Raw genomic sequence first — 14,345 nt, 5'->3', positions numbered from 1 at the left:
TTTTTGGACCACGGGTAACTGGAACTGTGGAAAGCAAAACCACAGATAAGGGGGACCACTGTACACTATATCCATCTCTACCTCTTCCTCTGTCGCTTGTTCCACATACCTATTACCCTCTGTTTGGAAAAGTTGCCTTTAAACCTTTCCCCATTCACCTTGAACTATCCACCCTATTTGTACCCTCCATTATTGAAACCTCCATAAGGTCACCTCTCAGCCTCCTATGCTCCAGGGAAGAGTAGATCCAGACTATCCAATCTCTCTCGATATCTCAGGTGTCCAGGCCAAGCAAGATCCATGTGAATCTTCTCTCCACCCTCTTTAGATTAATCCCATCCTTCCTACAATGTGGCAACCAGAACTGGGCGCAGCCTCACCTATGTCTTGTATGTCAAGAGGTTTGTACAAGAAACCTTCTTGGGCCCAAGTTCATGATTCAAGATGATGTGCATTGTCACGTGTGCTGAGGTGCACTGAGAGTAGATGAGCTATCCAGGTGTCTTAACAAACATTTACCTCAACACATTCGCAAAACGAAGAAGAGCAAGGAACTTGTCAGCAGCTTGGCCAGGGTCTGGACAGTAAGTGGGACGGAAGAGAGGGTCCTCTCTCCTCACCAACTGCCTAACTCTCAGGGTGAAGCAAAGCTCTGGAATTTTCTGTCCCCGAGGGTGTGGACAGATCATTAGATGTATTCCAGGTGGTGATAAATTAATATTTGAGAGATCTGGGAATGAAGGGCAATAGGGAATTTAAGCTCAAAGTTCAACCTTATTATCACTTTTCCTGAGGTCCACTGTGAAGGTTCCTTTTGTGTGTTATCCAGGTAGTCAGCTCAGACGTGTTAGTACAGCAATTAAAAACCCAGCACAGAGTGCAGAGGGATCTGTTGGAATGGAGCAAAGACAACATTATTCCTCCAGTGAGAGATTCGTTCAGGAATGTGATTATGTTGAATGGCAGGGCAGGGGTGGCCTTCTTCTGTCCCTATCTGAGCGTCCACATTATTTTCAGATTTCTACTGATCTTGTTTTTGTCATACTGAAACTGGCCCCTGGTGATGCAATCTCATGCAGCTTGTGGAAACTTGCGGTGTTCAAATTATAGCCATCTCAAACTAAATCAGTCCAATCGACCAAAACATCAACATCTGTCTGCAGTGCTGAAACATGACTTTCTTTTTGCACAAACTGCAGCAGAGCATATTTATTTATAATATTCCCTCCCTCATTCTCTGTCTCTTGGTGCATTATGGTAAGTTAATTGATGCTATTATTACCGCCAGTGGGCTGATATCGCCTCAAACCGTGCATCTTGGCGCCTCACAGTTCGGCGGGCAGCAACCTCCTTTGAAGAAGACCGCAGAGCCCACCTCACTGACAAAAGACAAAGGAGGAAAAACCCAACACCCAACCCCAACCAACCAATTTTCCCCTGCAACCGCTGCAACCGTGTCTGCCTGTCCCGCATCGGACTTGTCAGCCACAAACGAGCCTGCAGCTGACGTGGACTTTTTACCCCCTCCATAAATCTTCATCCGCGAAGCCAAGCCAAAGAAAGACCAATGCCAGTACCTCTGTACTTGTGTATATGACAATAAACTCTCAACGTCAAATTCATTGAAATTGGACCTTTCTAAGTTTCACTCAATCCCTAGAGATTGGACAACCCATCCAGTGATTCAGGAAAACTAAAGAATGGACTTCATTCAAATGCATCCAATATACGGTCTCTTGGCTCTCGTACCATCTCCATTTTGAGAAGTGGTGGGTCAGGGATTCCTTAGAGACAAGGGGAAATGTTACATTTCTTCACTGAGGCTGTGATCACGTCTGCCCTCTTTGCCTGATCACCATATCCCAGGTCCGAGGTTGGAGTTTTGACGTGAGACCCCAGTGTTGGGCAAGTGTACAGGGTGATTTGTCCAGTGCTGCCAGCAGAGGATGGCTCTGGCTCCAGCACTCCTGAGATAGACAAACACCGAGTACATTGATGTGTCTGCATCATTTCTCTCTTGAAACAGCATGCCGCAGACCATTGCCCTTTTAAGGGGCAATTAATTCAGAATGGCATTTCATGAGCAATCTTTCACACCTTCTAGATCATTCTGGTGCATGCCATGCTGCAGGTTCCATTGCAAAAGATCTCGTTTGCACATGTTTTGTGTGCAGCGTGCTGGTTGAGGGTGAGGCATGGCATCCAGCACTACTGGAGTGCAGCTTTCAATTTTAAATTTAGAGGTACAGCATGGTAACAGGCCCTTTTAGCCCGCAAGCCTATGCCACTCAAATATACCCATGTAACCAATTAACCTACTAACCCTGTACGTCTTTGGAATGTGGGAGGAAAGCGGGGTGAATGGCCAATCTCCTTGCAGACGGGGGTGGATTTGAACCCGGGTCACTGGCACTGTAATAGCATTGTATGACTATGAAATGTTGATGGATTGAGGAGCGATTGGGCATCGAAAGGCAGGGTGACCATGACTGTGACTGGATTGGTGCAGATCCCTATATGCTGACCAGGATGCCTGTGTACTCTGACCCCTGCATCAGGTCCAAATCCCTGGACAACTGTTGTGACTGTCTGGCAGCTCGTTCCACACAGTCACCATCCCTGTGTGAGGGCAAAAGTAATGCATCCCTGAAATCTTTCTCCCCTCTGACCTTAAATCTCTTCCCTCTTGTTTCAGACTCCCCTGCCCTGGAAAAAAGGACTTTACCTGTGCCCCTCACTCTAGAAGGTCACTCCTCAGTCTTCCAGTGAGAATAAATCCAACCTCTCCCTATAACTGCAGCCTTTCATTCCAGACAACATTCTAATGACTCTCTTCTGCACTACCGCAACCACATTCTTTCTGCAGTGGTGACCATAACTGTACAGGACACTCCCAAGTCCAGTTCAACCAATTTTTGGTACAGCTGCAATGTGATGTCCCTCCTTTCCACAGTAAAACCTCTGTAATCTAGAATTTAAGCAAATGGCAAAACGATCGAGGAAAATAAATAGGTAAAAAAAATACGCAAGTTTAAAATTGGTGAGTTTGCCAATCACACAACATGCAATCTCGAGCAATCGGAATATACACTTATCTGGCTCTACCAATCCCCACAGGTGCCACATTACCAGGGGTTTTACTGTATTATGGTGCTCTTTTCTCATTCTAGTCTATGATATTGAGAAGAAGGTGGGCGATGGGGTTGGTTTGTTTATTCCAATCTTAGCTAACCCTGATCCCATCTGTTCAACCACTTCCATCTTCTAAACTTAATTTTATTTACTTCCCCCCCAACCAGCCCCTCCATCTCCCACACCTTACCTTTGAGCCGCTCCCCAGCTTCTTTCTCCCTTTATATTCACCTTTTTTTCAAACTTAGCGTCAATGAAGGGTATCAACCTGAAACGTTGACTGACCATTTCTGCCCACAGATACTGCCTTACCTGCTGAGCTCCTCCAGCATCTCACTGTTGGTTCAACAGCTGATGAAAACTCTGTTTTTCTCTCCATAGAGGTTGCCTGACCTGCTGATTGTTTTCGGCATTTTTTGTTTTTATCTCAGGAAATCAGCATCTGCATTTTTGTTATTTTTCAGACATAAACATGAGATCCCATGAGCTTTCTTATATATGGCTCCATTGCCCAAAGAATATGAATTATGTACTGCCTGTCTCTGGCTTGTCTCTTTTCCTATGTGTAGGTCTCACTCTGTATGTCTGTGTGTGCGTCGATCTTGCTCTCTCTAACCATGTATTGTGTATCTCGAGAGAGATACATAACACAACATGTGTGTGAATATACGTTGTCTCTTTTGCTCTCGATGTACATCACTCTTTCTGCCTCCTTTGTTAAACCACACGTTTCCTCTGAAGCATCTATTTAGTGTGTATAGAGGTTTTGGGCAGCAATCTATAACTGTTGTTTTCTTTCTTTAGGGTTCATACCCAGTTTGGGAGGACTTCAATGCCAAGGCTGCCAAACTCCACTCTCAGCTCAGGTAAGATGAACTAGAGCTCGAGTGACACTTGAGCCTCCCCCGTGTTGAAATGACTGGGCAATGGTTGAAGTCGCCCACAGAACCCCAGCCTTCTCACAGTTAAATGATTATTTGCCTAAGTAAGCGGGAGTCCAAGATCAAGTTCATTATCATCTGACCGCACATGTGCAACCTGACGAAACAGTGTTTCTCTGGGCCATGGTGCATGCGCCTACTGTTCAGTGTTCCAAAACCTTTATTCCCATTGAAGAATTCCTTTCACTTTCTGCTTTAACCAGGAATTGTCACCTTATGGCCCCTACTGAGTTCTGAATAACTTTCCAAGACATTTTTCATGTGACTAAATAGTCCTGGCCATGGTCTCCCCCACCCAGCCGATCTCAGGTGACTGTGTTAATGTACAGTGAGCAAGGTGGACAGCAGAGTCCCTTAAGATTCTATTATTTCTAATATCCTTGTATGATGTTCTGCATGGGCCTGTGTTTCACCCGTTTGCAAACAGATAGGGAGACTCCACGAGGATGTTAGTGCCTAGATTGAGGACCTCAGCTGACTTCAGACACACGAGCCTCAAATGTCTTTCACCCCTTCCCTTGCCTGCTTTTCCAACTTATCATGAAGTGCTTTCTGTCTCAGTACCACACCCAGTAGCAATGTCTACTGTCGTCCCTATTCTCCAGTTAACACAGTTTTGGCCGACCTTCTTGTTATACATATTGGACCGATCTTGCTTATGGTTCTGCCTTTCATGTTTTGATCCATCACCTTCTGACCATACATATACAACAAGAGGAAACAATGTTTCTCCAGATCATGATGAACACACAGCACTTATTTATATATATTATATATAATCACATATTTATTTCATATTATAATGTGTGTGTGTGTGTGTGTGTGTGTGTGTGTATTTACACACACATGTATATTGTAGAGTTCGAGCTAGGTGAATGTTGAGAAGAATGACATGCGCACCAAAGCCTTGGAAAGCAAGACTGATTTATTGATCTGGCCATCACGCTTGTATAGGTCCCAGGTGCTGATGTCAGGCCCCCTCATCATCAGAGTGCTGGACTGGGGTTGGCCGGCGTTCCCACCAGAGTTCCCCATCTTCTTGCTGTGCAGAGGTCACCTGGGACAACGGCTGGTGTCACCCCCAGGTCCGCACGGTTGCCACATTCTTTGGCCATTTTGCGGGCCGGTCCACGTTTCTGTGCGTGGACCACTACATGATTTACCCCCACCAGAACTGGTGACCGGGCCATTGTCCATAGCCTTAGGTGGCCTGCCCCTGTGTCGCGGGGAAGGAGTGGTGACTGGTTCGTTACATACCAGATACGCTAGTCCATTTCCAGGCTGTCGATGGTAAAGGTTTCCTCCTTACCGCTGATGTTGAGGACCAAGGTAGAACGTTGTCTCTAATGGCCTTATAGAGACCCTCATAGGATTATTGTAATGGTGGTCTCTGTGCACCCCTTCTCACGAACACATACTGACAAGTCTTTAGATCCTTTGGGATGTTCTACATGGGCTGGCTGAATGGTGTTGGTTGCTGTGGGACCAAGCACCCCAGTTTTCACTGCAAGTTCTCAAGGGTCGTCATGGGGTCTTCCAGGAACTCCTTGGGGATGATTAAAGGCACGCCGTAGACCATCTCTGTCACCGAGGCATTGAAGTCCTTTTTTGGTGCAGTACGAATTCCAAACGGAACCCGGGAGAGCTGCCCACCCAGTTGGGACCCTTGAGCCGGGCCATCAAGGCTGCCTTGAGGTGCTTGTGGAAGCGCTCCACCAACCCATTGGCCTACGGACGATATGCTGTCGTGTGGTGGAGCTGTGTCCCCAGGAAGTTATCCAGTGCCTCCCAGAGTCCGGAGGTGAATTGTGCCCCCTATCTGAGGTGAGGTGCTCCTGGACCCCAAATCGGGACACCCATTTATCAACAAGTTCCCTGGTGCAGGTTTCTGTGATGGTATTAGCCAGTGGGACTGCTTCTGTCCACCTCGTGGAGCAGTCAACCATGGTCTCGCCTCACGAGAAACTGGTAGCAGTCCCACTAAGTCGATTTGAACATGACTGAGCCTGTGCTGCCTCTGGTTCAAAAGTCCGTGTGGGCGCTCTGGTATGAACCTGTACTTTGGAGGACTGACAGTTCATGCAGGTCTTGCCCCACTGGCTGATCTGTTTATGGAGGCCATGCCAGACAAACCAGCTGGTCACCATTTTAACCGTGGCTTGGATTGCAGGGTGCGCCAGGTTGTGGATGGCATTGAAAACCTGGCGCCTTCATTTAGTCGGAATGATGGGTGGGGGCTGCAGGTAGAAATGTGCCACAGCAGTGTCAGGTTACCTGGGCCGACAGGGACATCCATCACCCTGAGACCAGAGATGGCTGTCCTATAAGCGGGGGTCTCAGGTTCCTGCTGCTGCACTTTGGCAAGGGCCATGTAGTCAACCCCCTGGGGGACAGAGCTTGTACTGACTCAATTGCAGGGCATGACAGGGAGTCAGCCACCATGCTGTTTTTCCCCACGATATGTTGAATGTCCGTGGTAAATCCAGACATGTAGGATGGGTCTCTGTTGTCGGGCCGACCACAGATCTGACACCTTATGGAAAGCGAAAATCAGCAGCATGATCAATTCCTGGTCAAAAGTGCTGTATTTGAGCTTGGGGGTGGGGGTTATGGGGGGGTGTGGGTGGAGGTACCTGCTGAAAAAGCCAGGTGTTGCCACTAGCCCTCGATGAGTTGTTCTAGCATGTTCCCTACCACTGTGCTGGAGGTGTTGACAGTTAGACTGGGATGGACCAGGAGGGTGGCGTTGGCCAGCACATCTTTGCACTCTGGAACGCCCTGGAGGATTCCTCATCCTAAGCAATGTCTTTTTTCCTTCCCATCATCAGCACGGGGGCGCGTGATGCATGCCACTGCCAATATGCACATGTGGTAAAAGTTTCTTATTCCAGCATATTCCTGCCGCCTTTTCACCGTGCATGGCTTTAGCGAAGTGTTGGACCACCTCAACCTTCTCAGGGAAGGGTGTGGTCCTGTGTCTGTTAATTCTGTGCTCAGAAAACTGATGGTGTCCAGAGCAAACTGGCGGGGTTGATGTTCAGCCCGAACGCATTCAACCGGGTGTACAGTTGCCTCAGGTGGGTGATGACGTAGTCTTTGCGGCTGCAGCTGGCAATTAGGATATCATTCAAATAGATGAATGCAAATGGGAGGTTCTGGCCCACTGCGTCCATCAACTGCTGAAAAGTTTGTGTTGCATTCCTTAGACCAAAGGACATGTGGAGAAATTCAAACAAGACAAAGGGGGTTATGATTACAGTCTTGGGGACGTCCTGGGGGTGAACTGGGATTTGGTGATATCCCTGGATGAGGTTCACCTTGGAGAACACCCCAGCCCCATGCAGGTTGGCGGCAAAGTCTTGGCTGTAGGGCACAGGATATCTGTTAGGTGTGGTGGCCTCGTTGAGGTGGTGGTGGTCACCGCATGGTCGCCAATCACCTGCTGATTTGTGCACCAAGTGGAGGGCGGAGGCTTAGGGACTGTCGGAATGTCACACAGTCACCAGCTCCTACATTTTCTTAAATTACTCCTTCACCAGGCTGAGCTTTTCAGGAGGGAGGCGGCGTGCCCTGTCCTGGAGTGGGGCCCCCTCAGTCAGAATGTGGTGCTTTGGCTTGGTTGTGGAGAACTGTGTCGTCATTATTGAGCGGAACTCCACCGAGATGCAAATTCATTGAGTGAGAATGTTATAGAGTCTGGGGTGGGGGGGAGTAGTTTGACTTCCCCCAGAGGCAGTCTGAAAAGTTTTGGCGTGCACCAAGCGCCATTCCTTGAGGTCGACCAGCAAGCAAATGGGCCCGAAGGAAGTTGGCCCCCAGGAGCAGTTGCGCCACTGCTGGAAGGGTGAAGGTCCATGGAAAGTGCCTGTTGCTGAAATGATGAGGATGGTGCAGGTCCCAAAGGTTCAAATGCAGGAGCTGTTGGCTGCCCTCACTGCTTGCTGTTATGGGTGTCGTGGCCTGAGGGGGGTAAGATGCTTATCTCAGCTCTAGTGTCGACCAGGAAACGCCTGCCTGCAAAAAATCCCAGATATAGAGGAGGTTATCACGTGGGCCAACCGGCACAGCATCAACAATGATTGGCCAGGGCATTTCCCGGAAACCCGCAGGGTGGGCAGCATCGACTGAACTCCACACCCCATCACTGATGATAGTAGCAGAACTGTTCCGGGGTGTTCATTTGCCTCTCCGCTTGTCTTGATCTCGCTGGTGGTAGTTCATGGGGCTTCCTGATAAGGTCTACGACAACGCTTGTGTCCTTCTTTGCTCTCCAGAGCATGTCCACCTGGGCAGTGACCCTTCGAGGGTCTCTGAAGTCATCGTCAGTGAACAAGAGCTGTATATCCTCGGAGGCTGCTGTAGGAAATCTACGACCCTTGCTGCTGTGTCCTGATCAAAGGCACTTACAACGTAGAAGTCATCAATGGCGATGTGGCAAAGCTGGAACTGAGCCTTGGCCTGCTCGAACCGTAGGTGGCTGCGGCACCCAAAACGTTGGAAACCTGAGAGAGACCACGTGGATGATTGCTGCCTCTGCTTGATCCATCATCTTTGGGTCCAATTGTCGATTGGACCTGTTGGGGTTACCAGTGTAGTGTATGCAGGTGTAGAGAAGAGCAACTCGCACACAAAGACTTGGAATATGAGACTGATTTATTGCTCTGGCCATTGCACTTATATGGACCCCAGTGCTGACGACAGGGCCCATGTCATCAGAGTGCCAGCCTAGGATTGGCTGGCATTCCCCCCAGAGTTCCTGGGAAGATGATCAGTGCCACTTCCAGGTCCACACACTCATCAGCCATTTTGCGGGCTGGTTTTATGTATATGTATATAAATATATCTATATCTATATAGATATAGATATATATATACAAAATTTGTGTGTATATATACTGCGTGTATGTATATATAAACCATATATTTCAGCGTATAAACCGAGTTGTGAAGCCCAAAAATACTCTCAAAAAATGGGAGTCGACTTGTATTCCAGTTATACTTCTGAGACCTTAAATTTAGCTCAAAAGCCAATCCGCACTGATTCAGCATATGGCTGAAAAGCCAAAAAAACCCTGACTACAACAGATTTTCATTGAGATTTTTATTGAAAATAACAACACAATTAGTGCCCTTCAGAATCACTCTCGCCATCATCGTCTGAAGCAAAAGAGGCAGCCAGCACATCTATACTCTCACTGTTTAAACAGTTATTATATGGGTCCCAGTCCCTATCTGATGAGATGGTTTCAGCCTCATCGTCGGTGTTCCGAGATACCGGACTTTTTAAACCCTTGAGCACAAAGTTGCTCAGCATATCAAGTAATGCAGCGCACATTGCACCGCCTTTTGTGAACAACTTTTCTGCACTCAGGATCCATGTATTCCATTCCTTGTGCACATGGTCTTTGAATGGCTTGTTCAAGCAGACATCAAGAGGTTGCAATAGAGACGTCAAACCACCCGGGATAACTGCCATGTAAGTATTATGTAGAGCTAATTTACTTTGTGTTCTCAGTTAAGTGGCTACGAAACATATCTCAGACCAGAAAACTCCATTCTTTGCGTAAACTGCCTGGCCGTCTGTTCCACACATTGTCTATCCATAGTTTTAAACCACTTAAATCAATCCATCCTTTTTCATGAAGATGTACAAAAATACCTGCAGGGAATTTCATTTTTGGTTTAATTTCCATTTTCAGGTTACCTTGGGTTTTAACTTTGTCCAGTTGGCCATGCACAATAACACCACAGTAAACTTGGTCCTTTCACGGCCTGTACTTCTGGTTTGCACAGTTATTACACCTTTCCATTCCATTGTTCTATTGCCTATCATGTCAAAATCATGGGGGTATTGGCCATATATCTGATATTTGCCAATGCAAATTAGTGTTTCTGGTGGTTACGTATAATAAACTGGTGAAAACTTACAACTATGATCAAGATCTTTTGGTGGTTTCTGTACAATTTTTGTTTGTTGGTGTAATAACTGATTTTTTTTCTGTTCATGAAACAATTGCACCAGCTGACTGTAGCCTCAAAATCAACACTGTGGTCTGGGTGTGACTTGGCCCACTGCAGTGCAAATGTTCTTATTTTATTTTGGGTGACTATGTAGCAAACTTGCCTCTGTTCATGCATCCAGTCTCCAATGTGATTTTCCAACTCTGGCCAATGAGTGATTCCTTTTCTCAAAGAACATTGTCTTTTTGGTATTTTTCTTAAAGTCTCTTCTTTCTTCCTCCAGTTTCTTACCAACTTCTCATGAACATCAAATTTTCTTGCAGCAGGGCTGTTGTTGGTTTTCTTGGCCATTTCTATCACTTTCAACTTAAAGCTTGCTTCATACTTTTGTCACGTGCTGACTTGTGTTGATGAATCTTCCATGATAGCAATCACCTCCAGCCAATGCCCAGCAGATCAATCTACGTGATCTATCTTCTTTCTTCTTTGGCTTGGCTTCGCGGACAAAGATTTATGGAGGGGGTAAAAAGTCCACGTCAGCTGCAGGCTCGTTTGTGGCTGACAAGTCCGATGCGGGACAGGCAGACACGATTGCAGCGGTTGCAGGGGAAAATTGGTTGGTTGGGGTTGGGTGTTGGGTTTTTCCTCCTTTGCCTTTTGTCAGTGAGGTGGGCTCTGCGGTCTTCTTCAAAGGAGGTTGCTGCCCGCCAAACTGTGAGGCGCCAAGATGCACGGTTTGAGGCGTTATCAGCCCACTGGCGGTGGTCAATGTGGCAGGCACCAAGAGATTTCTTTAGGCAGTCCTTGTACCTTTTCTTTGGTGCACCTCTTTCACGGTGGCCAGTGGAGAGCTCGCCATATAACACGATCTTGGGAAGGCGATGGTCCTCCATTCTGGAGACGTGACCCATCCAGCGCAGCTGGATCTTCAGCAGCGTGGACTCGATGCTGTCGACCTCTGCCATCTCGAGTACTTCGACGTTAGGGATGTAAGCCATGAAAGACCCCAACAATGAAGACGCTGTTTACATCCGGTACCGCACGGATAGCAGTCTCTTCAATCTGAGGCGCCTGCAAGCTCACACCAAGACACAAGAGAAACTTGTCCGTGAACTACTCTTTGCATACGATGCCGCTTTAGTTGCCCATTCAGAGCCAGCTCTTCAGCGCTTGACGTCCTGCTTTGCGGAAACTGCCAAAATGTTTGGCCTGGAAGTCAGCCTGAAGAAAACTGAGGTCCTCCATCAGCCAGCTCCCCACCATGATTACCAGCCCCCCCACATCTCCATCGGGCACACAAAACTCAAAACGGTCAACCAGTTTACCTATCTCGGCTGCACCATTTCATCAGATGCAAGGATCGACAATGAGATAGACAACAGACTCGCCAAGGCAAATAGCGCCTTTGGAAGACTACACAAAAGAGTCTGGAAAAACAACCAACTGAAAAACCTCACAAAGATAAGCGTATACAGAGCCGTTGTCATACCCACACTCCTGTTCGGCTCCGAATCATGGGTCCTCTACCGGCACCACCTACGGCTCCTAGAACGCTTCCACCAGCGTTGTCTCCGCTCCATCCTCAACATCCATTGGAGCGCTTACATCCCTATACGTGATCTATGGGTGTTGATGTATACCCCAGTCAACGGCCCATCTCAGGCATTGAGAGCTTTGGAGGATGACTTGTATGCCAGTCAATGGGGCTCCTCAGGCATCCAGAAAAGGGGAGGGGGTCGAATTATACGCCAGATATACATACCATAAAACCCTTAAAAAGAGGGGTCAACGAACGCCAAAATATACAGGGCAAATGTGTATGTGTGTATAAAAACTGTATAAAATATATCGCTACGCGCACACACACACACACACACACACACACACACACACACACACACACACACACACACACACACACACACACACACACACACACACACACACACACACACACACACACATAGATAATAGATGTATTCTGGAATAATTTAGTCATCTATAAGAGTCCCCAGGTTACAGGATTCTATTCATCAATCTCACAGACTGCGAGGAGAAGCCTGGCCGTCCTTATTTTGATGCTCCTGTACCTCCTTGCTGATGGTAGTGGGTCAAAGACCCTGTGTGATGGATAGTAGGGATCCTCAATAATTCTTTGATCCAACACTCCTGGTGAATGTTATCATTAGAGGGAAGGGAGACCCCAGTGATCTTCTGTGTTTTGATGATCCTCTGTATTGACTTCTGCTCTGATGCTTTGCAGCTACCGTGACCACACAGTGATGCAGCCCATAAATCTCAGCTTCTCCACAGCTACCTCCCAACAGTTATCCTCCATCTATCTCTGGTCAATCTTTGAAAACCAAAGCTGAGAGGTGCTTCCACCAAATCAATCTCCCACAGCTCCCTCACCACCCCCCTCCCCCTCCCCACACACACAAGTAATGCAGCACACATTGCACCGCCTTTTGTGAACAACTTTTCTGCACTCAGGATCCATGTATTCCATTCCTTGTGCACACGCACACACACACACACACACACACACACACACACACACACACACACACACACACACACACACACACACACACCACATTTAATGAGGCCCAGCCCAACCCAATGACTGTCCACTTCTGTCTGAGGAATGCTGCCTGACCTGCTGACTTTTTGCAGCTCCACCTGAAGATCCTGCCTCAACGTGAACTTCGAATCTTGCCACAAATCAAACTTACCTAACCTGGATTTAAAAAACAAAAATCATTCATGGCCTCAAAATTATTTAGTTTCTACAAGAACACGCATGGTTCCCTGATGTGCTTAGGGGAGGGAATCACCCACCCTTAATTGGAGTGTCTCCAGACCCACACCTTATGGTTGCTTCTAAAATGGCCCAGCAATTCCACCGTATCATATCTGTCTACTGCACTGCCAGGGTGTGGCTACATTCTAATCAGAGGAACAAAACCTTATATTCTTCTTTGGCAGTCTCCAACCAGGCAGCCTTAACATCAACCCCTCGGTTTCCCTTATCTCTCTGTCCCCATCCCTCCTCCATCTCTGCCCCACCCCTCCTTCCCTGCCCCTCTCCCTCCTCCTCCTTGTCTTCTTGCCTGTCACCCTCACCTTCCAGCTCTCCACCCCCTTCCCGTCTTCTCCCTATCAAAGGGCACATTACTCAGCCCTATGGATCTACATCCTATCATGTCCCAGCTACTTCAGCTTCTCCCCCCTCCCACCTGCATTTATCTATCACCTGCTGCCTCCACCCCTTACCCCACGGGTTTATGTTTGCTTCGTGCTATTCCCGACGAAGGGTTCCATCCCGAAACGTTGACTGCCTATTGCCTTCCATGCCTGATCCATTGTGTTTCTCCAGCATCTTGCATGTTGCCTCAAGTTCTGGTGTCACTATGACATTCACATGTAGGAGATGTCTACCGGGCAATAGACAGGTCACAGAACTCGAGGCGGTACAGTTCTCTCATACCTGTCAGTCTCATAGTGTCTGACTTGGGGAGAGCCATTCTTTCCCCAAATCTCGTCTAGCAACTGAATTAATTTGTCTGTGTGTGGAGATAAAATGAGGGCTTTGTTTTATGCACTATCCAGGCAAGTCAACCTATACATTGTACGGAATAAAAGGAAACGGCAGGGTAGAGTATGAAAGAGAAGAAGTTCAGTTAAACAAGAATGCAACACATAGAAGTGCTGGAGAGACTCAGCAGGTCACACAGCATCCGTGGGAATTAAGGGTATCCAATATTTCAGCCCTGCGCCCTTTGTTGGGTAGAAGCAAAAATAGGCACCTGGATAAAATGGTGGGGGGGGGGAGGGGTGAGGAGGGAGGGGCAGAGAGAGAAGCACAAGTTAACTGGTAAGAAGAAATCATGTGGATCCAGGAGGGAGGGTAGAAGAGAAAAAAATGCTGAGAAGTGATGGGGAGGGGGCTGAGAAGAGCTCTCTGAATGGAGAGTGAGGAAGGGAGTGGGGAGCCGGAGGAAAGGAGACAAAGGATAGGGACAGATGGAGACTTGGGGAGGAGGGGTTAACGAAAACCCAAAAAGTAAATGTAAATGCCATCCGGTTGGAGAGCGCCCAGGCATAATATGCATTGTCCCTCCTACGTGCGGGTGGAAAACTTAAACAAAACAAGGCATTGTCTTTTACTAATGTTTGAGGGTCTGAGAACAAAAGGAAGGAGACCGTCCTTGAATCTGACTGAGATAACTCTAGCCAGAGGCTCAGTCAGATCTTAATGACGATGTACCAGACTGCCCCACCATGGCCCCAATGAGTGAACCTCACCAG

General features: G+C 47.6%; 1 protein-coding gene across 8 annotated transcripts in view; it reads left to right on the top strand.

Moving 5' to 3' along the window:
- The window catches only part of mtss1lb (MTSS I-BAR domain containing 2b), a 229,804-nt gene that overhangs the window by 81,551 nt on the left and 133,908 nt on the right, over nucleotides 1–14,345 (top strand). For all 8 annotated transcript variants that reach the window (XM_069900991.1, XM_069900987.1, XM_069900994.1 and 5 more), the window contains exon 2: nucleotides 3,937–3,998. Coding sequence is in view for 7 of the 8 variants with exons in the window: in XM_069900987.1 (XP_069757088.1) it covers nucleotides 3,937–3,998 (62 nt within the window). In the remaining variant the exon portion in view is untranslated. The remainder of the gene's footprint in view (nucleotides 1–3,936; nucleotides 3,999–14,345) is intronic.

The sequence above is a fragment of the Narcine bancroftii genome, chromosome 10, assembly GCF_036971445.1.
Source record: "Narcine bancroftii isolate sNarBan1 chromosome 10, sNarBan1.hap1, whole genome shotgun sequence".
Classification (NCBI taxonomy): domain Eukaryota; kingdom Metazoa; phylum Chordata; class Chondrichthyes; order Torpediniformes; family Narcinidae; genus Narcine; species Narcine bancroftii.
Note: the sequence above shows the minus strand (reverse complement) of the source record. Positions and strands in the feature narration are given on the sequence as shown.